The sequence below is a fragment of the Chlorella variabilis genome (assembly GCF_000147415.1).
Source record: "Chlorella variabilis unplaced genomic scaffold CHLNCscaffold_18, whole genome shotgun sequence".
NCBI lineage: Eukaryota > Viridiplantae > Chlorophyta > Trebouxiophyceae > Chlorellales > Chlorellaceae > Chlorella > Chlorella variabilis.
In genome coordinates this window covers 57,879-83,109 of record NW_005435070.1, presented here as the reverse complement: position 1 = coordinate 83,109, position 25,231 = coordinate 57,879, and the positions used below count along the sequence as shown (strand labels likewise).

Below are 25,231 nucleotides of genomic sequence, written 5' to 3'. Positions count from 1 at the left end.
TCGACGCCCGGGCGCCCCAATGTATGATCCACTTCCCCTGCCTTAATCAATGCCATTTCATTTTTCTGCAATCTCCAACTAACGAACAAACATCTCGCATGCCAGGACCACTAACACTTCCAGGCATCGCCCCTTCACTTGCCAGCGGCCTGCAGTGCCCGCTCCTTCTCGCTGCTGGTGCGAGTGGCAGCGGGCGCTGCCGCCACCGCCTGCAGCTCGACGCCGAGTGCATCTTCTGGGGCGCCGAGAGCCTCCTGTGGGGCGCCCACTGCCTCCAGGACAATGCCTCCAGAGCCAGCATAAGGGACCCCTCCTGCTGCCGCAGCTTCGCCTTCTACCTCTGTGCCCAGCTGCCAGCTCTTGCTGCTATCGGTCAGCCAGCCCGTCAGGGGGAGCTTGGCGGGCACCGCCCTGCCAGCCATGCCAGTCGCATCTGCCCCGGTCTTCAGCATGATGCGAGACAGCGCTGCCGCCTGCACGGCAGGCCCCTGCTTCTCGGTGCCCGCCTCAGCCGCCTCCATCTGTGTTTGTGCCTCCGCTGTCATGATGAGCGGCAGCGCCTCGCCCTCGCAGGTGCTGTCGCTGTAGGCGGCGGCCAGGGCCCTGGCCGAGTGCTTGCCGCCCGCAGCAGCTCCCAGGTAATGCTCCTGCTTGTATTCCAGCGGCGTGGGCTTGGCAGCTGCGCCGCTTGTGTCCTGCCCAGCCCCAGGCTGGCCTGCCCTCAGGCCCCAAAGGATGGCTCCCAGGCTGGCAGCCGTGATTATTGCGGCGCCGGCCAGGGAGAGGCTGCTGGGAAGCTTGTGGAAGACCAGGCCGTCGGCCATCAGCGTCCATATCAGCGAGAGGTAGTCCAGGGAGGCCGCCTTGGCCGCATTGCACTTGCGGCACGCCGCCGTGAACATGGCCTGCGGGCAGGCAAGCAGCATCGCAGTGGGCTGCTTTCAGTAGCAGGCTTCGTCGTGTGCTGGCCAGGCCTGCGAAGCACTCCTGACCCCTCATCACGCCCCCATCAGCCTGCCTGGACCACAAAGGCGAGCAGGGAGGTGGCGGCCAGGTAGCCCCAGGCGGCGGCGTGCCGGGGCGCCTCCAGCTGCACGCCCGGCAGCACCAGGCAGCCGAGCGCGGCGCCCAACAAGCTGCAGGCCCCCATGGAAAACATGATGCTCTCGAGCGGCTCATTGTGGCGGTTCAGCGCTCGGATGACCAGCCTGGAGGCAGCAGAGAACACGGCCTGCAGCATGATGGGCAGACAGGACACTAGATCGATTTGCTGCTACCAGGAAGAGGCAGAATTTGAGAGCGGCTGTCATGCATCAGCTGCCGCAGCTAGCAGCCTGCAGTCCTCGCCTGCAAGATGCCTGCCACCACGCCGAGGGTGCTGGTCGGCCCAGCCATGCTGCCAAAGAGCCACGAGGGCTGCGCCACCAGCAGCATGCCTGCCAGGCACAGCGGCAGCGACACGTAGACGGCTGCAGGCCGGGGAGAGGGGAAGTGCCGCAGTGAGGTGTGTAGAGTCAGCACCCTGCTGACCAAACAGCGAGAAGGCCTTAACCCATACCTCGGGGCGTGGGCTCGCCCAGCACGAGCGGCGCGAGGACAGCCACCAGCACAGGGGACACAAAGCTCAGTGCATTAGCGTCCGACAGCGGCAGAAGGGCTAGACTTAGGTACCAGAGCGAAAGGCTGCTGAAGCCAAACAGTCCGCGGAGGAGGAGCAATGGGAACCTGCAGGCCGGGTTGGCAGGTGGCGGCAGATGGCGACAGCCGGGGGGCAGCGTGCATGGCTGTTGATGCAGCTGGTGCTGCCGAATTCCCGTCTATCAGCCTCACGTCGCAGTGATTGAGAAGGGATTGACGCGGTGATGCCACAGCACGGGGATGAGCAGCAGGCAGAGGACCGCAGACCGGGCTGCCACCAGCAACAAGAAGTGGGCGCCGGCGGCGGAGGCGAGCTTGCCGAAGGCACTCATCACGCCCGCCCCCAGGAATGTGTTCAGGAAGTAGAGCAGCAGCGCTCTGCTCTCTTGAACTGCCGAAGGGACACCAAACGAGTGGTGGGTGAAGGGCAGGTGGCCATGGAGGAGCGAGCGGAAGAGCGCCGGCATTGTCGGGGGGGAAGCTCTGTTGGCCACAGGCGGCTACGCCTTGATACTGCTGCCACACATTCGCACTTGTTGGACCACCTGCGGATGCAGTAGAGCGGTGAAAGCACGGCGGAGTCAACAGTGGTCACGCAGCACGCAGCAGGGCCCTCCTCGGGCCGCCAAACGCGCATTCTGATGTTGCGGATATCCTGCGTGAAAGCTCTCAAACCCTGCAGTGCGCCCCTCTGGCCAGTGCCCGCTGTGCGCCATCACCTCGGCCGCCCCTCCCCGCTCCCAAGGTCAGCTGGAAGCCCAAAGTCAGCTGGAAGCATGAGCGATGAGCCCGGCTCACTAGCGCAGGGCATGAGCGCGGCCAAGGATGGCAGCTGGTTCACGGAAATTTCGTCCCTGTGGCCCGGAACCGGCCTTGCGCTCAAGGTGGATGAGGTCCTGTTCAAGGGCAGGTCCGATTTCCAGGTATGGGGAAAGGCGATGGTCGCCGCCCATGCATGCATGCCGCCGCCGGCCCCCGCTGCTGCGGACAGCGCATCCCCTGCCCGCCGGCTGCCTGCAGGACGTGGCGGTCGTGAAGACGCAGGCGTTTGGCACCGTGCTGATCCTGGATGGCGCCATCCAGTGCACCGACCGCGACGAGTTCTCCTACCAAGAGATGATTGCGCACCTGCCCGCCTGCGCGCTGCCGGCGCCGCCCAAAAAGGCGCTGGTGGTGGGCGGCGGCGACGGTGGCGTGCTGCGCGAGCTGAGCCGCCACGCCTCGCTGGAGGAGATCCACATTGCGGAGATCGACGGGTGGGTGCTGGGGCAGAGTGGCTGTACATGATGCCGCTTGGTTGGCGCCGTGGATGTTGGTGGTAGTGCAAGATGGTCTCGCCGCCAAGGTGCCGGCTGAAGTAGGCAGCAGACCACCTGTCCCTGCCCCTGTGTTGGTACCGCCTCGCAGCATGGTCATCGATGTGTCCAAGAAGCACTTCCCGCAGATGGCGGCAGGCTACACCGACCCGCGTGTCAAGGTGCTTGTGTGGGGGTGTGCCCTGCTGCTGGTGCGGAACAGCTGCGGTTCAAGCTCAAGCTGTTTGTTGGTGTGGGCGGGAGGCAGGCCGGCAAGCCGCCGATGCACAGCAGCGTCTCATTGCTGCCGTGCCATCCTTGCCTGCCCGCCTCGCGTCGTGCAGGTGCACGTGTGCGACGGCATCAAGTTTGTGCAGGATGCGGCAGAGGGGACGTACGATCTCATCGTGGTCGACTCCTCAGACCCTGTGGGCCCCGCAGAGGTGCTGTTCCAAAAGGTGCGCATCCTGCGCTGGTAGTGGGCGGCAGGCAGGCGGGCACTGCTTGCAAACGGGGGTCGGGCTGCCGTGCACCCCTGACTGGTCGCTGTCCTGCCCCACGTCCCTGCGCCTCGCATGCCGGCGATCCTGACCGCGACTGGCCTGCCCCACGTTGCCCCTGCAGCCCTTCTTTGATGCCATGCACCGCGCGCTGAAGCCCGGCGGCATCGTGTGCACGCAGGCGGAGAGCCTGTGGTGAGTGCGCTGCCGTCGCATTCCAGCATCCTTTTTTGAAGGCTATTGCTTCTCGCCACCCAATTCACCCCTGCCTGTCTGGCCGGACAGCCATCCAGGAGCCTCTTGATGCGGCCCTCCCCTCACCACTTTGCTCCGCTGCTGTGTTTTGCCCCCTGCCTGCTGCCCTGCAGGTACCATCTGGAGATCATCAAGAGCCTGGCCGCCATGTGCGCCGAGGTGTTCCAGGGCGGCGCTGTCCAGTACGCCTTCACCACCATCCCCACCTACCCCAGGTGCGAGGCGCGGGAAGGCAGCGCTCGAAATTGGATCATCTGCCTGCGCCCTCGTTGCAGCCATGCACCTCGTCCTTCACACTCCGCTGCTAACGCATCCATGCTGGCCGCGCTGTGGTCGGCCAACATCTGCACCCTGCATCCAACCCCTCCCTCCTGCCCTGCCCCGGCCCGTCTTTGCAGCGGCCAGATCGGCTTCATGATCTGCACCAAGGCGGGCGGCAGCGCGCCGCTGGACGCTCGCGAGCCCCGCCAGCCATTGCCGGTAACGCCCGAGGGCCGCGACTACCCGCCGCTGCGGTGAGCATGCTGTGATGGGCTGCGGAGGCTGCTCATCGAAGGCGGGTCCCCCACCCACTCGGTGGCTAATGGAGGACAGGCAGGGCCTGTCGGTGTGGGGCTGACCTTTGATCTGCCCTGCCAGTCGAACCTTCACTCGCCCGGACTTGTGCTTTGACTTCCAATAATCGTACTGCCTGGTTCTGCTCGTCCCGCAGGTACTACAACCACGACGTGCACCGCGCCGCCTTTGTGCTGCCCACCTTTGCCAAGGAGGCCCTGGGCCCCTCTCTCACCTATTGAGGCCTGTTCTGCCTCGGCAGGGCTGGTCCTGGAGGCAGACCAGCTCTATACCGGGAACACCTACCTTCCCCTGCTGCCTACCAGACTCGCATGCCATGTCATTCCATGCCCACCCATTTGACCCCTGTTTCTCTCTCTCCCTCGCTGCTATCCTTGCGTTCGCCCTCTCCAGGCGGTTTTTGCATGTTCTGTATTGCTGCCCCAAGGGATGCTCAGATTGCCATCCACTGAAACTGAATGTAAGCCAGACCTTGCAGTGTACAAGCAGTGCACGAGCAGCAGGCTGGAGCATCTGCTGGGGGCAGTTAAGACAATTCACCGGTGTGCACAAACAGTCCTCCAAAGATGTCATGTCACCGGGATGCAGGTATCGTCGCCTGCTCGTGACCCCGCCTTTGACGATTCCGAGCCACCCTGCTGCTGCTGCTGCTGCGCTTCGCCCTGCTTGCCAGCAAGGTTCCCATTGAGACCCTTGGCCGCCAGCGCCGCCAGCTCCAGCGCCTCTAGCTTCGACCTGCAACCGTGCGGCAGCAGCCCAGGCAACTCCTTGGGCAAGTCGGAAAACTGATGTATGCAGCAGGGGGGCGTCCAAGCACTATTGGGAGCCACCACGCCTACACCGGGGGCAGTGGCGAGCGCGCTGGTACGCAACACTGCCGCCCGCGCCCACCACCCACCCACGGCGCTCTGCCGCTGCCTCCTCGCCTGCGCATGTCGCCCACCGACCGCCGCGCCATATCTTCGAGCGGCAACAGGTTGAACGGGTCCTCCAGCTGGCTGGCCGCCTGGGGTGCAGGGAGGGGAGGGGGGCCACCATCAGCGTCAGTTGCAACGCGGCGTGCAGCAGGGAGCCAATCGATCGTGCAGGAAAGGCATTTGTATAGCATGAGTGCGTTGGCCCATACCAGCTGCCGCTGGGCCCCACACCAGCCGCCCCACGCCTACCCCCTCCCGCGTGCTGGACCGACCGCTGCTGGTGCTTGCCTCGTCACAGCCCAGCAGCAGCGCCGCCATGAGCGCCATCGCCGGGACTGTCAGCCACATCACCGTGCGCGCTGTGGCTTCCCACAAGCCAAATGGAAGAAAAAGGAGCCAGGTAAACACAAAGCCGGTGCTCAGCAGGGACAGCACCTGCGATGGCACATGGGCAATCCGAAGATGGCAGCAGGGATGCTGGACCGCCGCCTGCACCGCCTGCGTTGCTGCGTTGCCTCTGCGTTGCTGGCTTGCCGGCGTGGCTCAGAAGCCAGGCAATACAACTTTACATAGGGGGCAGGTGGCGGGAGGCGTACCTGCGGCGTGGCTTGCTCCAGCACGCCCATGCAGCTGCAGCAGGCATCCATGCCTCGAGCAATCGAGTCGTTCATGGCAAGGAGCTGCACACACACACAAAGGGCAAGCGCCAGTGAGCGCCCAGGGCAGGAGGCATCTGTGGCGAGTCCCAGCCAGCACTCGACACACAGCGCCTTAGCTGCACCCCGCCTGTGCCGTCCGGCGCCCACCTTTTCCGCCGGCAGCACGGCGCCGCCGACCAGCACCCGCAGCCGCGCCATCACAGCATACACTGCCTTGGGCGACCCCTCCACCACCTGCAGCTCCTCCTCGCTCAGCACCTCGGCCGCGGCGGGGTGCAGGCGCGGCAGCGACAACACAAAGCCCAGCGTGCCGTAGATCAGCACAATGCCCCACCGCTCCAGCTCCGCCTGCACATGAGGGCGCAGGCAGGCAGCCAGGTGACGGGCACCGCCCAAGGCCTGCCCGCCCGCCCGCCAGCCAGTGTTTGCCAGCGGGGCTGCCCTGCCCCGCCTTGCCCCGCCTTGGCCTTCCCCGCCACAAAAGCGCCGCCCTGGCCCGCCGCCGGCTCGCCTGGAGGTTGGGGTCATTCAGGAAGGCGGCGGCCTGCTGCGTGAGCGCCAGCATGGCACGCCCCGTGCCGCTGAACCCGGCCTGGGCGCGCAGCCAGCGGTCGTAGGCGCGGTTGAGGCGCAGCGTGAGCAGCAGCGCCACCACAAAGCTGGTGAGCTGGAAGGATCGAATGAGGGTGTCGGTGTTGGCCGGGCTGTGCTGGATCTCCAGGTATTCCAAGACGGCGACAAGGATCTGCGGACCGAGGGGTCAGCAACGGGCAGGCACGCGGGCAGGCGTGTGGGGAGGTGGTGGGCCAGGGGCACATCCCAACTCCTGGTGAAGTTCTGTGGCAGGAAGCGTGAAAAAATAGAAGCCTTCCCACGCACTGTTGTGCACATGACGGCGAAAAAGGGGACTCTTATATTCCACAGGATGTGACCCGGCGGCCCGATGCAGCAGAGCAGGCTGTCCGCAAAGCGCCACTGGGAGTGCAGGCGGCGCCAGTGGTCTCTGTTGGCCTTGACCGTCACAACATCCGGCCTGGTGGCGGCGCGAGGGCGGGGGCGGGGGGCGGAGGAGAGCAAGGTAAGCACACTCGGGCTGCTTGGCGCCCCTCTGGCCTGGTGGCGGCATGAGGGCGGGCGGGGGAGCGGAGGAGCAGGGCAAGCACACTCGGGCTGCTTGGCGCCCTTCTGGCTGCGTAACCCCAGCATTTCATTGGTCTGCAGGGACCGTGAGCGAGCCAGGGCTGTGCAAGGGGCTTCCCGAGGCCGACTTTCCGGAGACCCCAGCGTGCTATCTGCCTCCTCACCGAGACTCATAGACCACACGGCTGTAGAGCCTGATGGGAAGCCCCCAGACGCTGTTGAACAGCCAGCCCTGAGGGTTCCATGGCGTTTGCTGGTGGCCCAGCCTACGCATACTTTAGCCGTCTTCTACACTGCTATTGATATGGAAGGGAACCCCGACGTGCTGCAGGGTCCATCGAGGGATTTAATTCTTGTACCTGCGTCTTGCATGCCCGTTGATGACGTCAATTCGTCTTGCGTGCATGCAAGATGCAAGACAAGGCGTCCCAACAACAAGCCATCTTGGGTTGTAGGCTGCGATTGCTGCCGATTTCATGCCGCTGGATAGAGTGTAAAGAGCCAGCAAAGATTGCAGTTTGAGCGGGAGGGCGAGTGGAGGGATGGGGCATTGCCCCCCTGCCAAGTGCGGCCTGGCGACTTGGAGCGGCCACCAGACACTCTGTAATGACTAACAGATGCACTTTTAGGGCCCGATCAAGCCATCGCACTGCTCTGGTTGCTGCTCAAGCAGCGACAGCTGCACCAGGGCCCGCCCCGCGGGCCCCACCCGGCACCAACGGTCTTTTGGTATGAACTGTGAATGATCGGAAAGCAGAGGAGCCGATTTGCGACTAGTTGAAATTCTCGCGCCCTGGCCAGCGTGGATGAATGCAAGACAGGTAGGGGTGGCGGAACCTAGACGGGGGCATGCAAGACGGGGCATGCAAGACGGCTTAGTTGTTGGTCCACGCCGGACTCCTTGCATGCCACGTGAGCTTTTCCATGCAAGATTTCTTAATTAAATCCCTCACATGAAGCCCGTCATGACAGGCCGTCGCCGCCCTGTCAGCGGCGCATTGCATTGGCAATCATGCAAGCAACTATCCTCCCACCACGCTCTTGTGAATACTGCATTGTCTTCTCGCAACGCCGCGCCTGCCCTGCGTAGCGCAATCATGCAATTTTCTGCACCTTGTCAGTGCCCCATCGCGGTTCTGACGCGACTTCAGGCGCCCAGGACGGCTGCAGGACCCCGTCAGGTTGCCCAGGGTGCGAGGCCAGCGAAGCCGAGGCTGCACCCGCCGGCCCAGGAGCAGGAAGGCGGGCGGGGAGGCGGCCACTCTTCAGGCGCGTGATCCATTCCTCTGCAGCGTGCTGCTGTGCAGGTCATCGCAGGTCATGTCTCTCCCACCCAGCCCAGCCGTCGTGGCACCTTTCAGTTACTATGCCCTGCCAAACGAGCTGCTGGCCCGCATCCTGACTCTGGCGGGGAAGCGCGAGGGGTGAGCGTGCCCATACCCCTGCATACCCCGCAGGGAGTTGCTATCAAGAGCTGCGTTGATACCAGCCCAGTCGATCCCTTGCCGTGACCCCGGCACTGCAGGCGCAGCATTGTGTGCGTGTGCAAGCGGTGGGAGCGCCTCTTCTTTAAGCAGCCCCTCCTGTGGCGCACCTTTGCGCTGGCGCCCGCCAGCCCCACCTTCCCGCGTGGCGGCGCCAGCCGTGAGCAGCGGGACGAGATGTGGGCCGGCTGGTTTGAGGCGCAGCACCGCATGCTGGCACGCGCGCCACCCTATGTGGAGGTGTTTGTGGCAGGCAGCCCGCCTCCGCGCCGTGGCGGAGATGTTCGCCTGGCCCGCTACCACTGTCGCAGGCGGCGCTGGCTTCTGGGAGATTTCCTGGCGCTGCTGCGCCCAGATGTGCTGCGCGAGGCTATGCTGTGGTGGGAAGTGAACAAAGCTGATGTGAAGGCACTGCGGCGCTTCCAGCGGCTGGAATCAGTACTGCTGCACGAGACGGACCTGAAGCAGCAGGCAGTCGCCCACATGCCAGCTCTGCGCAGCCTGGAGCTGCACGCGAATGACATCAGCCAGCAGGAGAGGGAAGCCATCCTGGAGCTGACTCAGCTGACCCACCTGGCGCTGGTGCCCTTCTGTGTCCTCACAGCAACCTTCTCTGAGCCCGAGGATGCGCAGCTGCTGCAGCTCACACGCCTGCAGCAGCTGCGGGAGCTCCGTATCACACACCGCCCCACCCTGTATCAGTTCGAGGCGGAGGAGTTCTATCACGAACGCGAGGGCGTGCTGGAAATTCCACCACCCAGCGCCTTTCCATTCTTGGAGAAGTATCAGCTGTCCTTGCTGCCCCATGATTGGTATCGCTGGCACTTCAGCGTGAGTGCGGTCGCATGAAGGTGCCATGCTGGCAGGGATACCAAACAACGTGCATGTGCCGGTGTTGCAGGTCGGTGGGGCCAGTTTCATGAGCTGCCAGTATGATGATGACTTAGCCGGGTATGGGCAACTGAAGATTGACTATGTCAGCAGGCTGGATTCCCTGCAGCAGCTGATTTCGGCGCTTCTGCCAGAGGGTATGCCTCTGTCAGCCCTCTACATCAGGCATGTCGCAGACAGCGTGCTGCAGGCTGCAGACGTCCAGGGCTGTACCACCCTGGCAGGCATCGACTCGCTAGTACTTGCCCAAGCCACATGCGGCAATGCACAACTGGCAGCGCTGCTTCAGCAGGCCCCGCAGCTCGCACAGCTTTTCATCAACTACTGCTTCAACGGCCAAGCTGCCTGCCAGCCTGGTGGCCAAGCGAGCTATGGGACGGCTGGTGCTAAATGGCAACAAGCTGCAAGACATCCCGCCCGGCCCTTATCTCGAAGGTGAGGCGGGCATGCGTGCCCCCTGGCATTGGCGTCAGTACAGGCTCCGACCTGAGCGCAACGTGAGCACTGTGCAGATGTTGAGTTGCTCGATCTTGGGAACATAAATGCGATCGCCACTCTGCCGGCTGCGCTATTGGCAGCCACTGCACTCAGGCGCCTGGAGCTGGATGAGAACGCAGAGCTGGCGCTGACCGAGGCAGATGTCGACATGCTGTGCGGCATGCCAGACCTTCGTGTGCTCGTCATGAGCACCGCCAACACTCCTGCCTCGGTGCTGCAGTCCTTGCACGCCAGAATGCCTCTCCTGGGGCACTGGGAGAGCTGGAAGGATCTGGAGCGGGCAACAGAGCCTGAGACAGCGGCGGAGGTGTAGGCAGAGGCTTCCAGCAAGCCACATTCAGATGACGAACAGTCGGAGCATGCACGGTGGTCCTGACACCTGTTTTTTGCATGAATTTGAGTGCGCTTGACATGACCTGCAACCTGTACAGACTCTGTAATGGTCAGACCATTGAATGATGCCGCGTGTTGATTTACGTTCTGCCATCATGGAGAGGAGGCCACCGCGGCGGAACTCCACCGCTAGCAACAGGAGTTGGGGTTTGTGGTGGGGCTGGCTGATGTGCAAACGACGGTGATGCAGGTGCTGGCCGATAGAATGATTCTGGCTCGCCAACCCGTGCCGCTGGACTGGGGGGGAGACAACGGAAGCATCTGCGGTGTCGCTCTTCTGGCGGGTCACCCAACACGGTGTCGGTTGGGCTGGTGTTTCAGTTTAGGCTGGCCATTGGGTTCCTCTAGGAATTGTGGCAGGCACTTCCTCGTCGTTGTTGCTTGGTCAAACGGTCAACGGAAAGGGCCAGGAATTTAGCTTAGCTGGCGGCAGCGGTGCTTTGCGTTCACAGGTTTCGGGGCGCCCCGCTGCTGAGTGAATTGAGTTGTCCACTCGATCCATAGTACCCTCTGGCTGCTACAATGTAGGAAATGCTGGCCAGGGCAGCAAAACATGCATGCCATGGCAGGGGCAGATGGGCATCGGCCGCCAGCGGCGCCAGCGCGCTTGTGCAACTTTGGGGAGATCCACAGAAGGCCTTCTCAATGGCTGGGCTCGATGGAGCGCTGGTTGGCGCCGGCAACCCTCTGCTAGACCTCAGCGCTGTTGTCGATCAACCGCTGCTTGACAAGTATGGGGTGAGTGGGGATCCTTTGGACCGATTTGCAATGGGCGATGAGCGCACAGTGACCTGCAGGAGTGCGTGCTTGCCGCATGCTCGCCTGCCGCTAATGCCAAGTCGCTTCCGCCCCGTTTGCCTTGTCCGCAGCTGGTCTTGGGCAACCAGGTGAGGATGGAACTGCCAGCCGCCCCCTTGCGCCTGCAGCCGCTTCCCGCCGCTAGCCCGCTGCCGCCGCCGCCTTGCACTGTGTGCAAGGCTTCAGTCGAAGCCCGTTCCACCTTGCGCAGATCCTGGCTGAGGACAAGCACCTGCCCCTGTACACGGTGAGCAGCTGTGAAAATCGGCGCAGCTGGAGCTGCAGGGCTGATGCTGCCTTTCACAGTCTTGATTGCCATGTGTTGCGGAGCTACCTCTTGTGGGCCTACCTTTCGTGACGTGTTCGATGAACATTTGCACTACAGGAGCTGGAGGAGAAGTTCCAGGTGGAGTACATCGCCGGCGGCGCCACGCAGAACTCCATCCGTGTCGCGCAGTGGATGCTGCAGGTGTGTGGACGGGGGGGGGGGGGCGGGGCAAGAGCGACGGGGGTGCTGCGTGCTGTTGCTTCATTGGGGCGGGTGCCGGCTGCGAGCGACACGGCCTACCTGTGCCATGCCTGTGGCATCTTGCCCACGCACCGCAACCTTCTTCACATCTCGCTGCACCCACCTGCATGGGCGCCTGGATGTCCCAAATGCTATGTGCCCACGTTGACCCTGGTGCTATCGCGCCTGGCCTGCTTGTTTGGCCCTGGTGCTGCAGGTGCCGGGCGCCACCACCTACTTTGGCTGCGTGGGCAAGGACCACTACGCTGAGGAGCTGACCAAGGTGGCAGCCAAGGATGGCGTGAACGTGAGCGGAGCCGAGCAGCTGGGTGGGAGGCATGCTGCGGCAGCACGGCAGATGTCGAGCCTGACAGCTGGGGGCCACTGATTCGCACCAGCCTTTCCAGCTACCTTCCACCATGTTTCCCCCCTTCAAACTGCTGCATTGAACGGCACTCTATTGGCTGCTGCAGGCGCGATACATGGTGGATGGGAGCACCCCCACCGGGACCTGCGCCGCCTGCATCCTGGGAGGCGAGCGCTCGCTGGTGGCCAACCTGGCGGCTGCCAACAACTATAAGGTGAGCAGCAGCCGGGATGGAGGTCTGGAACTGGGGTCTTGGGCTTGGGATGTCGGTTGTCAGGGTCTGGGCGTGGCCGGACTGTTGCCTTTTTGTGTTGTTGGGTTTGTTGGGTTTGAGGAGGTGCAAACTGCCGTATGGTTGCGCGGTTGGCCCCTGGCCCCTTACCTTGTTGCTTGCCTGCCTCTGGCCTGCTGCCACGCCTTTGCTTCCTCCTGCTGCGGTGCAGGCCGACCACCTGCGGCAGCCAGAGAACTGGGCATGCGTGGAGAAGGCCCGCGTTATCTACTCTGCTGGCTTCTTCATCACTGGTGCGCTTGGCTATGGCATTGCCCTTGGCACCCAGGTTGACCAGTGTTGCCGTCCAAACAGTGGAAGCTTGACGGGTAGGCATCCCTGCCACCGGTGTTGATTGTTCAGGCTACCATTCCCTCGTGCGCTGCAGTGAGCCCCGAGTCGATGCTGGCCATGGCCAAGCATTGCTGCGAGAACGACAAGACGGTGAGGCTGAGGTGGCGATGAGGCATGGGGTGCATGCTGTGCACCGATCAGAGCCACGTGTCACGCTCACCAACTCGCCGGCTGCCCCTCTTCTTCTACCCGTCTCTTTGTCCGATCCATCCACTGGCTGTCGTCCCCATGCTTTCCTACCGTCCCTCGTACCGCCGCCGCCCGTGCAGTACTGCCTCAACCTGTCGGCGCCCTTCATCTGCGAGGTGCCGCCCTTCAAGCAGACCCTCACCGACCTGATGCCGTATGTGGACTACCTCTTTGGCAACGGTGAGAGGGCGGGGGAGGCTTGCGGAGGGGGTTGATACAGTCGTGGGGGTAGTTGGTGGGAAGTCATGCGGATGCGTGGCGGATGCGCATTGCCAGGAGCAGCAGGCAGCAAAGATGGGCGCTTGTTGGCCCCCCAGCCATTTCTGTTGCAGCCCTTCCTGGGATGCCATTCTTGCCTTCCGCAGCGTGCAACAGGTGGTTTCTGTTTTGCCTGGCACTGCAGAGAACGAGGCACGCGCATTTGCCAAGAGCGAGGGCTGGGAGACTGAGGATGTGGAGGAGATTGCGCTGCGGGTGCGATGGGCCGTCAGGGAGTTCCTGTGAACATCATGCAAGCCAGATGGCCCTGTGTCTCGCTGCTTGGTGGTTGCTGTCCCATCCTCGTCTGCTTTGCCAAATTTCCTCTCACTGCCTCGCTCCGCCCTGTGCAGATGGCCCGGTTTGGCAAGGCCAGCGGCGTGCGGCCCCGCACCGTGATCATCACACAGGGTGCCGACCCGACGGTGGTGGCGCAGTACGGCAAGCTCCTGAAGTTCCCGGTGGGTCCTTGTTGGCTGCGGGAGGTTGGTGGATACTTTGATTCGTGCTGGCAGTGTGAATGGATGCTCTTCCTTGCTGCTGGCTCCATTGGTTTCTGCCGGCACTGATTGGGAGCCCCCTGGTCCTGCTTGTTACCGCTCATTCTCGCAGGTTACCCGCGTGCCTGCCGAAAAGCTGGTGGACACAAATGGCGCAGGCGACGCCTTTGTGGGCGGCTTCCTCTCGCAGCTGGTGCGTCTGCACGTTGTGCTGCTTTGTACCGAGTGGCAGTCGTTGCTACCTGGCAGCCTGGATGATGCTTCTTGCGGCAATGTCCAATGTGTTGAGCTGCTGGGTGTGCACGCTGTCGGCGGGGCATTTGATGGTTGCCATCGCACTGGCTGGCGCAGGTGTGCGGCAAGGATGTGGCCGAGTGCGTGCGCGCCGGCAGCTACGCGGCGGGCGTGATTGTGCAGCGCGGCGGCTGCACCTTCCCCGACAAGCCCTACGGTTTCCAATGGGCTTAGGCAGCCGCTAGGCATGCAGCTGAGGAGCTTGCAAGCCCCTGGTGACGCTGCCAGATGACCCCGGTTCTTTTCCAACCATGAAGAAGCTAAGCATTCAACCCACACCTTTCTTTTCAGCTGTCAAATGCAACTCTGCTCCGGCCCGCACACTGATAGGCGTGAGTTAAGGCAGGCTACATGAGTCGTTTCAAAAGCCAGCAGGGAGAATGTTGGCCCCTACATAGAATGATCACATCATGTCCCCGCCATTCTCCAGCAGATAGTTTGCCGCCAGAGCTTCGTTCTTATCACAAATGAGAAATGCTTCGATGCACGCGTTGCGGTCGAAACCCAGCGCCGCCAACCTGCAGAGGGCACAGCAGAGGGAGGGAAGCGGGGATGAGCGAGGACCATGTCGGCACCCTGCATCACCCAAGCTCCCCCGCCAACTCAGCAGTGGCCAGCCCTGGGCCCCACCTGTCGATGGCATCCATCTCGTCCTGCGTCAGCTGAATCTCCACACCCATGGGCTCATCTGCAAACGTGTCCAAAACAGTGGCAGGTGCGGCAATGTGGGTTGGCAGCGGCGGCGGCAGCACTGAGTGTCAACAGCAGCACCAGCGAAGGGCCGGCATGCAGCCTGCCATAGACAGCCCCAGCCATCCGCTGCACGCAGTCGAACACCGCTGCCGCACAGCCTGCATTGCAGCCCAGCCAAGCGGCACCTCACCGCCGCCCTCGCCCATCTCCCCCTGCATCTGCTGCAGCAGGGCGCCGATGTCTGCCTCCTGCACAGGCTCGTTGATCATCGCCAGGAACTCCTGCAGGCCGCCAGAGGAGGCAGATGAACGCATACATGCATGGTCGCTGCTGAGTGACAACCCGCTACACACGCCGAACGCCTAGTGGGCAGGGGCGGCGGCCCCAAAAGGATTGGCGAGCCCTCAACGAATATTGGGCGCTGCAGACAACCAACTCGGCTCCAGGCACACACAAGAACAGCTGCAGACAGGACGCTGCCCGCACCTCCTGGTTGGCGTTGATGGCCTCCAGCATGGCCGGGTTCTCCTTGCCAAGCTCCTGCACAGGCACATGATGCAGACGGGGTGCGGTGGGTGGTGGACCTGTGGGGGGCTAGGGGAGTGGCGGCACAGGAAAGAGGGAACCAGGCGAGCCTCGTGTTGGCGGCAGCTGACAGGTGAGCCAGCGAGGAGGGCAGGCATGACAGGCGTGGAGGGTAGCTCACCGCCAGCATGGGCTGCAGCAGCTCGGGCCGCTGCTGCACCACGGCACGCAGGCCCTGAAACTGCGGGGAGGCTCGCAGCGCCGCCAGCGGGCCCACCGCCTGCTCGCCGCCGCCGCCGCCGCCGCCAGGCGCGTTGCCAAACATGTCAAACGGCTCTTCGGCCACCGCGGGCGCAGGCTGCTGCTGCGGCGCGGGTGCGCCGGCGGCGGGCGGGGCTGCCGCAGGGGCTGCGGGGCGCGGCACCGCCGGCTGATCCATGCCTGCAGGCAGGGCCCAAGCACGTGGCAAACTTTGAACTCCCAAACACCCTGACAACCGCTCAAGCGCGCCATCGCCGTGCGGCAGCAGCAGCATTAGCAGCGCAGGCAGGCAGACCACAGTCGCAGCCGCAAACGCAGCAGCACAGCACAGATCTCAGCACAGACAGCAGTCAGCATCAGCACCAGGGCTGCCCGGCGTCATGGCGCAGCTACGCTCTGAGCGTGCCAGCCTGCAGCGGCTGCACCTGCCGGGATGCCGGTCATCAGGTACTCCACCGCGCGCTCGGGGTTGTTGAAGGCGGCTCGCATCGCGCGCACCACCTGCTCGCGGTCGAAGCCCATCTCACAGATCTGCGGGAGCCGGGGCGAGGGCCAGGGCAAGGCACGGGCAGGCAGCGTTTTCCATGCGAGCTTGGTGGTGCTTTGGGCAAGCTTTGGGCAACAACTGGCTGCAAGCGGATCATCAAGTCTGCAACAACACACCTCTATGCTATGCTGGACTCTGAGATGTTTGGCTACTGGTTACACGCACCTGGCTGATCTTCTCTTCCAGCGCGGACCCCGTCACCAGCTCGGAGCCAGCAGCAGCCTGCGCATCCTCGGGCATCGCAGCTGGCGCGGCAGCCGGCGCGGCAGCCGCCGCGGCCTCGGCGGGTGCTGCGGCGGCGGCAGCGGGGGCCTCGGCGGGCGCGGCTGCGGCCGCAGGAGCAGGGGCGGCTGCGGCGGCCGCCTCTGGCTTGGGCTCCGCCGCCTTCTTCTGCTGCACACAGGAAGCGCGAGGCACACAGAAGCGCCGTGCTTTCTCATGAGGGCAACCCCCGGCACAGGCCTCGGCAAGCGGCTCGCAACTTGCTGCACGCTCCTACACTTCAGCAGTAGGCCAGAGGCCTTGTTGACCACCCGCAGCCGCACCTTGATCGCCATGACCACGCAGAAGCCGCTCTCCGTCACATTGCTATCCTTGAGGGTGTTGTCGTTCTTGAGGACCTGCGCGGCGGGGCGCGACAAGGACGCTGGGTGGCTGGCAGAAGCAGCGCCAGGTGGTGTGGTGGAGGTGCGCCCGGCACCTGCTTGCGCACCTTGCCCTGGTAGATAACGTTGAGGCTGGCTGCCGGGAAGTCGTCCCCCTGCGTCTCCTGGATCTTGGCCTTCACATCAACGACCTGCACAGCGTGCAAAATGGCGCAGGGCGGCCTCGGCAGCGGCGGTAGCTGACAACTGTCGAGGGCGAAGCGGGTGGTCAACAGCCAGAGCGGTGGCCTCTCCTGCGCCCTCTGACAGGCTTGGGGCTCGTTATCACTGCCTGCACACACTGATCTGCAGCACATCAGCGGGTCTCCAGGCCGGCAAGCGCACCTTCGTCTCCTCATCGAACTCCAGCTCGAACTGCTTGCCCTGCACCGTTTTGAACTTGACATTCAGCATGTTGTGGGTGCGTGAGCCAGCTTCTTGGGCGTTCCGGCGCCTCAAGGTCAGGTGCCGGTAGCAATCCACCCAGAAGCAATCTCTGAAGCGGGTGGTGAATGGCTAGGCGTGCATGCCGCGCGGGTTGATATGAGCAAGCTGGTGGCTGCTGTCGTCCTGCTCAGGTGTACATCGGGCCCGACCTAGCGTGCCTTTGGAGGAATTCGGCCACATACCAACGTACCCTGGAGCTGATTTCCACACCCACACACCCTATTCAGCTGGGTTTGCCCGCACCTTGGCCAATTGGGCGCGCCTGCGCCTGGCGGGTGCTGAACAGATTGCACGATGCTGCAGAGGGAGGGCCGGCGAGGGGCGTGGCGCCTGCTCAGCACCGCCGCCGCCAGCACCCCTGCACTGGGGGTGGGTGCCCTACCGCGCCTCTCCCAACAGCCCGTCCTGCGCCAGCTGAGCGGCAGCACATCACCGCCGCCCAACCAGCCCGGCGATGCGGGGGCGCTGCAGCAGCGGCGGCGCCAGCAGCAGCAGCAGCAGCAGCAGCGGCGGCAGAGCCACTACTCTGCCTCCACCAGCAGCGGCCGCGCCTTTAGCAGCAGCGCCACGCTGCACAGCAGCAGCGGCAGCAGCACGCCTGAGCGTGGCTTTGCCTCGCAGCCCGCCTTCGCCTACGACGTGCCACAGGCCACGGGCGAGGCGGCGGAAGCCGCATCTCAGCCCCTGGCGGAGCACGACTTGCTGGGCAGGGCACACGCGGCGGCCACCAAGCTCAAGGCGCAGGCCCTGTCCCGCCTGGAGGAGGTGGCACGCATCGAGCAGGAGGACACGCAGGGCGAGGCCCCGTTCCGCGAGCGCAGGCGCACCCGCGCACCGGTCGTCGACCCCGCGACCAGAGAGCGGCTGCGGCTGACGCGCGTCAAGGAGGTGGGCGCCCTGCCTGCCGCCTGCTGCCTGCCGCCTGCCGCCTGCTCAAAGCCGGCGGCCAGCACCGGCTTTGAAGCGCCTCGCTGCCGCCGTGTGTCCGTCGTGTGCCCCTGTTTGCGCTGACCCTGCTGCCGCCCCCCCCACACACACACACCTCCCGCTCCTGTCGGCCAGATTGAAGAGAAGGTGTCCACTACCGAGCTGCCCGCCTGGGAGCGCCTGTCCCATATGTTCACGATGCGCGAGGGCGAGCGGGACCATTCGTGCGCGGCGCTGGCCGTGTACCGCCAGGAAGTGCTGCACGGCCAGGACGTGAGCGACGGCTGTCAGCCAATGCCTCTGCTGCTCCTGCCACCGGCATCAGTGGTGCTGCCGACCTGCTGAGGCTGCCCAGCAGTGCACTGCATTGTACGACGCCCAGGGGCCACACCTGCCTTCCCTTCCTTCCTTGCCTATCCACCAGCTCACTCGCACGGCTGCCGCCCGTGCCTCCCTGCCTTCCCCGCTGCTCCTGCTGCAGCCCGAGGTGCTGCACACCGCCGGCGGCGGCGGCATTGTGCACGTCCCCTTCCTGCGCAGCGGCATGTTTGCGGCGCACCAGGGGTACAGCCTCGACTCGGAGCTCAGCCGCAAGTCGCTGCAGTCGCGGCTGCCGCTGCCGGTGCTGCCCGGGGGCGACGAGAACCCCCTCAGCGCGCGCACCACCTCAGCGCTCAAGGGGTTGCAGGAGCTCATGGAGTCGACTCGCACGCTGGGCCTCAGCGAGGAGGAGGCCAGCCTGCTGGAAACCCTGCTGCCAGGGGCCATGCCGGCCATGGAGCTGGCGGAGGGCGTCGGCGGCGACGCGAGCGAGGGCACAACGGCGGAGGCCGGCCCGCAGCCGGCAGCCGGCCCGCCGGCGCCGGCGCATGCGCTGGACGAGGACGTGCTGGCTGAGCTGGCAGACTGGGAGGCACGGCAGGCTGAGCTGGCGCATCACCAGCAGCTCAAGTCCCAGACCGGGACCTCGCACGAACGTCGCGCCGCCGCCCGCTTGCTGCTGCCGCCTGTCCCGGCTGCACCCAAGGCTGATTTGCTGGAGGCGCTGACGGCGGTGCAAGGCGTAGAGACTAGCCGCATCGTGAGGCTGCGCTGCGCTTTCCACTTGGCGCCGCTGTTCCGTTTTCCCCTGTGCCTGAAGTAGGCTTGGCTTGCCCTGCGTGCATGTTCATCAGCCGCTGCAGCCCTGTCGCTGCGGCTGGCACCACTCATGGTGCTGCTGTCGTGCTGGCTCCCACCCTGCAGATCTCTGGTGTGGATGCGCTCTACCGCCCACGCGTGATCAACGGAGCATGCACCCCACATGCCACACTACCGATGCAGCCACTGGTGCCTCCCCAGGACCCGCAGGCGGCCTTGGCTGAGATGAAGGAGGTTGCACAAGTGCTGGTGCAGGTGAGCAACGAGTTAGGCTGGGCGGTGGCTGCCGTTTCTTCGATGGCAGGCACCATCCACACACGGCTGCTCCCTCCGCTGGGTTCAGCGCTGTGCTGGGCCAACTCTGGCGCCTGCTGTGCGCCGCCCCTTGCTGCAGGACCTCGGCCCTCTGCACTTTGCACATCTGGTGAATCGAGCACCTTGGGTGCTGCTGCTGGACTCTAACAAGCAGGGGTGAGCTGTGTGCTTGCAGTGTGTAGGCTTGCTCTCAAAGGACGCACCCAAGGTTTGCCTGCCCGTGGCACTCTTGAGGTTTACACATCCACCCTTCTGACATCTTTCCGATCTGGTTTGCATGTGCGCAGACGGCCGCAGCTGGGCTGCCTGCACTTGCTCGACATGCCCCAGGAGCAGCGGGCCAAGCTTGTGCAGGCCTTCCCCCGCATCTTGACCGTCGATGTGGAGACAGGCCTGCTGGCTCTGCTGATGTACATGCAGGCACGGAACTGTGCTGCATCTGCCCAATGCACACTGCACTGCATTGCCCACCTGTTGGACTGCCCAGTTTGACCCGTGCAGGCAGCACTGCAACATTTGCCAACCCAGCATATGCTGCCCCGCTGTTGTTTGTGCAGGCCCTGGGGATGTCTAACCAGCAGATTTGCCGCTGCTTGTTGGGCAACCCCAGGCTGTGCCAGCCATTCAAGCTGCCTGCGCTGAGTGAGTGGAGCTTGCCAGCAGTGGGCCGGCATTCATTCCCTGGCAGGCATCAATGCCCTTCCCGGCCGGCAACTTATTGATGGTGTTGCTGTGCATTCCCGACACGCTGCAGAGTCGGTGGCTGCATTCTGGATGGGCAAGGGCATGACACGGGAGGACTTGGCCCACATGCTGGCCGTCTCTCCAAGGGTGTGCCACGCTGCATGCCTGCCAATGTATTGACCGCAGCATGTTGCCTGGTCTCAAGCCTGCAAAAGGAGGTAGTGCCCATGATGGTGCCTCTTTCATTCTGTCCGCTGGTTTGCTGACTTGCTGTGACTTCCTGCGTTTACATGACCCACAGCTGATTGAATACAACCTCACGACTTGGCAGCTGAAGTTTGACTGGCTGGCGGACCATGTAGGATGTACTGTGTCCGATGTTGCACGTGAGTAAGCGCAGGGCCGTTTTGGGCACCCCGGCCGCAGCTCTTGCCGGCTGCAGAAAACAAATGTGTGCTTGCATGCACCTGAATCTGCGGGTATTGTAGCATGCTCTCTCACCCAGCCTGGTGGCCGCACCAGTGCCTGCGTGTAGGCGTGCCACGGCTTTCACAGTATAGTCTCACCTCCACCACCGGCCCGCGCGTGGCCTTGGCGCTAAGCAAGGGCATTACGGTGTGTTTGCTTTCCGGCACAGTTGTTTTGCACCAAAACTGCCCCCTGCTTAATTGACTGCTCGTGTGCATTATGATGACCGCATGCTGCCCGCCACGCTCTCATGTTGCTCATTGATTGCTGGCAATGCTTGCAGCTTGTGCCCCCGTCCGAGAGACGCACAGCAAAAGGGCGGAATAAATCAGACAAAAAGGTCCACAGCACCATGTCACTCGCCAAGTTTCTGCAGTGCAGCGAGGCGGATGCCTGCGAGCGCATGGGCGTATCGCTCGAGGTGAGGAGGAGCTGACGGGCAGCCCAGGCGTGGCTCGGCGTGCAGTGGCATCCTGCTGTGCTGCGTGGCTTCGGCAGCCACAGCGCCAGGCAGCGAGGGCCTGCGCTCACCTACTGATCGGGTGAGTTGCTTGTGCTGCTCGTCTCCCCTGGTGCAGGAGTTTGCGTCCTTCAAGGCTGCATGGCAGGAGAACGACTTCCGCGCCTGGATGGATCAGCGCAAGGTGGGCATCGAGCGCTACCGCGGCCTGACTGGCTCGCGGCAGCGCCCCACCGGCGCCAGCACCGCCGCTGCGCAGCGCGAGCAGCAGGTGCGGCAGCAGCGAGAGCGGCGGCAGCAGCTGCAGCAGCGCTGGGAGCAGCAGGTGGCGCAGTCCAGCTCTTCTGTGTGCGAGGAGCAGGAGGAGTATCTGCGGGAGCAGCAGCTGCTGGAGGAGCAGGCCGACTTCTGTGAGTGGCCACAGGAGGAGGAGCAGGCCGACTTCTGTAAGTGGCCACAGGAGGAGGAGCAGGATGCGCATGTTCAGAGGGCATAAGCCCCTTGTCACCTCTGTGGTTCGCTCCCAACAAATCGCTCTCAACAAATCATGTTTTAGAGATCGCGCTTTCATGCCATGCTTGTGGCCGCCCATTGGCGGTTTTGCTGTGTGATGAGCGCCGTGCGTTTGGTACTCTTTGCCAGCCAGCTTGTTGGTCACCGCTTGCCAACCTACACACAACCACGCAACGCGTGGTCCCAGTTTTCCCCGTTTTATTTGCTGCCCAGCATTCCTGCCAACATATGTGCATGGTTGCATGTTGCATTTAAGCAGCGATATGACCATTGATGCTGTACTCGATTGAACAGAATCAATCCATCTCGTCAAGGGAAGGAGCCGCCCAGTGCCTGGCTGTGCCTGGCACTGCACTGCCGCATCGCCACGTCCCCGCCAGTCAGCGCCAGCCTTTTTGACCGAAAGGTCCCTTCCTCTCCCACAGCCACCACTCTTTGCGCAAGGCATATCTGCACCCGAAGAATCCAGCGCTGGCTGCTTGTTGTTCCAAGGCACTATTGCTGCAATCTTGCCTGCCAACTGATGGCGCTGAACGGAGCGGCAGGAGGCTGGGGCCTCAAGTATGCTCTGGACAAAGCGGCGCTATTACCTTCTGCAACCCCATTCAGCGTGCTGCTTTTTGGCCACTGCCTGTCGGTTCTTCCTTTGTTTCGCGGTTTCACGCCATACTGGTTGGTCAGCTTGGTGATTGGATTTGTGGCGGCTTTTGGAGGCGGAGCGATGTCGGCACTCATGTTGCAGGTGCGCCATATGCACCACCACCGCCGCCTGCCGCCGCCTGCTTCCAGCACGCTCTGCTGACCTCCCTTTTGCGCAGAGCCCTGACACCGCCGCCGTGGGCCTCTTTGCCCGCAACGAAATCGGCATTTGCTACGTGCTGGCTTGGTGGGCTTATCACTACTTCCCTGGCGGCTGGGTGGCGCGAGCGGCAGACTTGCCGCCGTTCCGCGCCGCCTGCAAGGTTGCCCGCTCCATCCTGCGAGCCAACACCGTGGTGCATCGCGTCAATGCCGCGGTCAAGTTGCACCCTGGGGTGGTGGCGGCGCCGCTAGTGCTGGGCACGCTGGGAGGCTGCGGCGGCCGGCTGCTGGTGGATGCCTTTAGCCACTGCGCCGGCTACAAGCAAGGTGCTGGTCTTGTCTGCCGGAATCAAGCAGTGTGGCAGCGTCTGCCGGATGCATGCATCGTGCTGTGGTGAAAGAGGGCACGGAGGCGGCGCACCACGCTTCTGGCTGCGCCTGGCACTGCTCCCTGGCTGGGCATGCTGACTGCCGCCACACCTGTGGCTGCTGCCCTCTGGCTCGCCTCCCATGCAGGCCCCAACGAGCTGTCGCACCCAGGCTATGTGCTGCGCAGCGCGGCCACGGGCGCCCTGCTGCAGTACCTGCTTGTGCACGTGTCGGGTGTGCTGACCAGCCAGCAGGGGCTGGGCCTCGTCATCTCGCTCTACGTGGCGCACAGCCTGGCAACAGACCTGACGTGGGTTGCGGCGCCAGCGCAGCGCAAGCTGCGCCGTGCTGCCATGCGCTGCGGGATGGTGGCCCTTGCTGGCGGCCGTGCCTGCACTTGGGTGCTGCTGGCGGGGCGGCATAGGCCGCCTGCGGTTGGCTGCCACCTGCGGGCTGTGTTGCAGCTCTTGAACTGCCCTTGCGCTGCACTGCGCTCAGCGCCACACTGGTTGCATTTTCGTGAGTGCAGGGGCCAGCCATGTGACTACACTTCGCCGCTGGGCAGCCTTTTCCACAAGGTGCCCCTGCCTGCCCGCAAGCTACCTGCGCCTAAGCTTGCAGTGCACGTGAGAGCTAGGCAATTGGATTGACGATCACCTAACCAACCATGCCTGAGCATCGGTGCCTCTGCCTGCTCAACGCAGGTCACGCTGATTCCAGTGCCAGGCAGCGCTGGTACTTACGCTGCCGCTACTGCTGCCACCATGGATGGGAAAAACGGCAAGACGCCGCGGCCGACTCGCCGCCGCGCCTCTGTCGCCGCCACCTCTGGTGGGGAGCTGACGGCGGGCGAGAAAGAGCAGGCGGCGCTTGGCAGCAGGCCATCGCGGCGCACCACGAGGCGCAGGGCCGCTGTGCCCAGCACGGACTGAGCCACGAGGTGTGCCAGCCTGGGCACCTGCGAAGCTTGTAATGCTTTGCTTTTTCTCCTCACTGTTTGTTTCATTGTTGCCGCTGAGCATCCCTGGCCCGCTCCTCAGCTTGAACTGTCTCAGTATTTACAGGATTTCGGTACGTATGCAAATAGGCATGTCGTATCCAATAATGTATTAAGGGACTTCTACTATTTGCAGCGAGCAAATCTGTACAGACAAATCAAGGAGTCTACTGACTTGGGAGGAAATCCCAATCACGATGCCGTAGTACATGGTAGGTGTCAATCCAGTTTCAAGGTGTATTCTTTGGCTACGCTCGATTCGGCACTCCCTTGCACTACTCTCACAGGCAGTTCTGTGCCTTCTGCAGAAGTAACTTGCGAGAACACATTGTTCATTGTTAAAAGGATGCCGTGGACCAGTATCAGCAAGCATACTCGTGCCATCTGATCCAAACGAGGGGGGGGGGGAGGGTAACTTGCCTGGTTCCAAACCAGGTTGCCGTTGCACTTCTGCACGAAGGCTCCCTGCGTGCTGCACTCGACATAACCGTTCTTGTTGCCGGGCAGGGGAAAGTTGCCGGACTTCTGGCGTGCCTGCAGGAACCAAGAGGCGGGAAAGGGAGGCAGGGCAGGGACGTAAAGTAGGCCCACCAGCATCCTGACAAAGATGAGCTGCAGATAGAGCACTTTGTTTGCTGGTTGTGGGCAGCCAGATGGCATGCATATGGCCGGGCCCAACTCGCCTGGCACACTTGGCAGGCCTTGCGGCTGTTGCCAGCATAAATGTTGCAGTTGCAGCCCGTCAGCCCCACAGCACCAACCCTGCATCATCACCAGCACACGTGTTTTTTGCAGGCAGCACCATTTTATTGTGATGCAGCATAGTGCAGCGCTGCGCATGGGCAAGGGCCATGGCAGCAGCAGGTGTTGCTGTGAAGACCCATCTCGGGCACCAGCGGAGCAGTCTCCCAGACAGCGACGCTCACAGTGCGCAGCCCTGAGGCTTGGTGATAGGGTTAAACGCCTGGCCCCTGGGGCAGGTGGTGGACTTGGTGTCGACCGGCTTGCCCTTCCAGCACTGCACACCGAAAAGAGTTGAAGGGCACGGTCGAGGCCTGATGGCATGTGTCCCCAGGAGGAGGCTGCCACCTGCCAGCTCCTTCATACCTGGTAGTACTTTGCAGAGCAGCCTCCAGCTGCCACAAGGGTGCCATCCTTCTTGCCAGTGCATGGGCCAGCAGCGGTGAGCTCCTGTAGGGACGCAGCAGTGGGTGGGTTAGGGCAGCCAGGGGCAGGCTTAGCCCGCTGGAGAGGGGCTTCCAGCTTGAGAGGAGTCCTCCACGTTCTATGTGATCCCATCTGACCAACGTTGGGCAAACATACACAGCAGCAGGTGAATGTAAAGCATGGAGCGGCGGCACCCACCCTTGCAGACGCGACAGCGGCGAAAGCCAGCAGAGCCAGCAACACACAGCTCTTCATGGTGTCGATGCAGTTGGTGCTTCTGCAACGACATGGAAAGGTGTGGGAGAGGCGTGTTGGGTGTCCGCGGACAGGGTTTGCCACCAAGGACCAACCGCGTCCCGCAGATCGACGTTGGCGGGTGGCCTACCTCACGGATATCGGATGCTGGAGACAGCAGAGAAGAGGCAGGTGGCCGGAAATGATGATGGATGATGAAGAATGCGGTTGTTCGCTCGGGATTTGTTCACCGT

General features: G+C 63.4%; 8 protein-coding genes across 8 annotated transcripts; 5 read left to right on the top strand and 3 right to left on the bottom strand.

Moving 5' to 3' along the window:
- Positions 1-134: 134 nt before the first annotated feature.
- On the bottom strand, positions 135-2,105 carry CHLNCDRAFT_136919 (hypothetical protein; the record flags this gene model as incomplete). The annotated part of the gene is made up of 5 exons (XM_005845188.1): positions 135-905; positions 1,025-1,231; positions 1,366-1,469; positions 1,559-1,725; positions 1,831-2,105. 5 exons carry the CDS (start codon positions 2,103-2,105, stop codon positions 135-137), a joined length of 1,524 nt encoding a protein of 507 aa, XP_005845250.1.
- Positions 2,106-2,447: 342 nt separating this feature from the next.
- CHLNCDRAFT_26108 (hypothetical protein) lies at positions 2,448-4,485 on the top strand (the record flags this gene model as incomplete). Its single annotated transcript, XM_005845324.1, has 8 exons — positions 2,448-2,561; positions 2,659-2,894; positions 3,046-3,121; positions 3,278-3,391; positions 3,558-3,628; positions 3,802-3,903; positions 4,087-4,203; positions 4,401-4,485. 8 exons carry the CDS (start codon positions 2,448-2,450, stop codon positions 4,483-4,485), a joined length of 915 nt encoding a protein of 304 aa, XP_005845386.1.
- A 348-nt stretch (positions 4,486-4,833) lies between these two features.
- CHLNCDRAFT_136917 (hypothetical protein) lies at positions 4,834-7,046 on the bottom strand (the record flags this gene model as incomplete). Its single annotated transcript, XM_005845187.1, has 9 exons — positions 4,834-4,999; positions 5,167-5,270; positions 5,431-5,616; positions 5,778-5,861; positions 5,988-6,188; positions 6,320-6,351; positions 6,411-6,585; positions 6,720-6,873; positions 7,006-7,046. 9 exons carry the CDS (start codon positions 7,044-7,046, stop codon positions 4,834-4,836), a joined length of 1,143 nt encoding a protein of 380 aa, XP_005845249.1.
- A 1,254-nt stretch (positions 7,047-8,300) lies between these two features.
- On the top strand, positions 8,301-10,166 carry CHLNCDRAFT_136916 (hypothetical protein; the record flags this gene model as incomplete). Its single annotated transcript, XM_005845323.1, has 5 exons — positions 8,301-8,404; positions 8,506-9,295; positions 9,366-9,593; positions 9,697-9,790; positions 9,934-10,166. 5 exons carry the CDS (start codon positions 8,301-8,303, stop codon positions 10,164-10,166), a joined length of 1,449 nt encoding a protein of 482 aa, XP_005845385.1.
- Positions 10,167-10,725: 559 nt separating this feature from the next.
- Positions 10,726-15,331, top strand: CHLNCDRAFT_48281 (hypothetical protein). Its single transcript, XM_005845322.1, has 17 exons — positions 10,726-10,984; positions 11,116-11,133; positions 11,256-11,291; positions 11,430-11,507; positions 11,764-11,859; positions 12,026-12,133; positions 12,363-12,444; positions 12,579-12,634; positions 12,814-12,913; positions 13,137-13,207; positions 13,345-13,452; positions 13,604-13,684; positions 13,843-14,306; positions 14,419-14,473; positions 14,669-14,761; positions 14,967-15,018; positions 15,185-15,331. The coding sequence occupies exons 1-13, from the start codon at positions 10,892-10,894 to the stop codon at positions 13,957-13,959; spliced, it is 1,044 nt and encodes a 347-aa protein (XP_005845384.1). The 5' UTR covers positions 10,726-10,891; the 3' UTR covers positions 13,960-14,306; positions 14,419-14,473; positions 14,669-14,761; positions 14,967-15,018; positions 15,185-15,331.
- Positions 15,332-20,788: 5,457 nt separating this feature from the next.
- On the top strand, positions 20,789-21,392 carry CHLNCDRAFT_136912 (expressed protein; the record flags this gene model as incomplete). The annotated part of the gene is made up of 2 exons (XM_005845321.1): positions 20,789-20,857; positions 21,015-21,392. The coding sequence occupies 2 exons, from the start codon at positions 20,789-20,791 to the stop codon at positions 21,390-21,392; spliced, it is 447 nt and encodes a 148-aa protein (XP_005845383.1).
- Positions 21,393-22,130: 738 nt separating this feature from the next.
- On the top strand, positions 22,131-23,209 carry CHLNCDRAFT_136911 (hypothetical protein; the record flags this gene model as incomplete). The annotated part of the gene is made up of 4 exons (XM_005845320.1): positions 22,131-22,151; positions 22,228-22,537; positions 22,727-22,889; positions 23,179-23,209. 4 exons carry the CDS (start codon positions 22,131-22,133, stop codon positions 23,207-23,209), a joined length of 525 nt encoding a protein of 174 aa, XP_005845382.1.
- A 648-nt stretch (positions 23,210-23,857) lies between these two features.
- CHLNCDRAFT_136910 (hypothetical protein) lies at positions 23,858-24,998 on the bottom strand (the record flags this gene model as incomplete). The annotated part of the gene is made up of 6 exons (XM_005845186.1): positions 23,858-23,878; positions 24,009-24,110; positions 24,269-24,338; positions 24,503-24,594; positions 24,684-24,767; positions 24,942-24,998. 6 exons carry the CDS (start codon positions 24,996-24,998, stop codon positions 23,858-23,860), a joined length of 426 nt encoding a protein of 141 aa, XP_005845248.1.
- Positions 24,999-25,231: the final 233 nt, after the last annotated feature.

What these genes read in the sequence shown, in the direction of transcription:
- CHLNCDRAFT_48281 (XM_005845322.1), top strand. Translation starts at nt 10,892, where the DNA reads ATGGCTGGGCTCGATGGAGCGCTGGTTGGCGCCGGCAACCCTCTGCTA. An exon ending in CAGCCAAGGATGGCGTGAAC is followed by an intron (nt 11,860 to 12,025) that starts GTGAGCGGAGCC and finishes TGGCTGCTGCAG; the next exon opens with GCGCGATACATGGTGGATGG. An exon ending in CGGCTGCCAACAACTATAAG is followed by an intron (nt 12,134 to 12,362) that starts GTGAGCAGCAGC and finishes GCTGCGGTGCAG; the next exon opens with GCCGACCACCTGCGGCAGCC.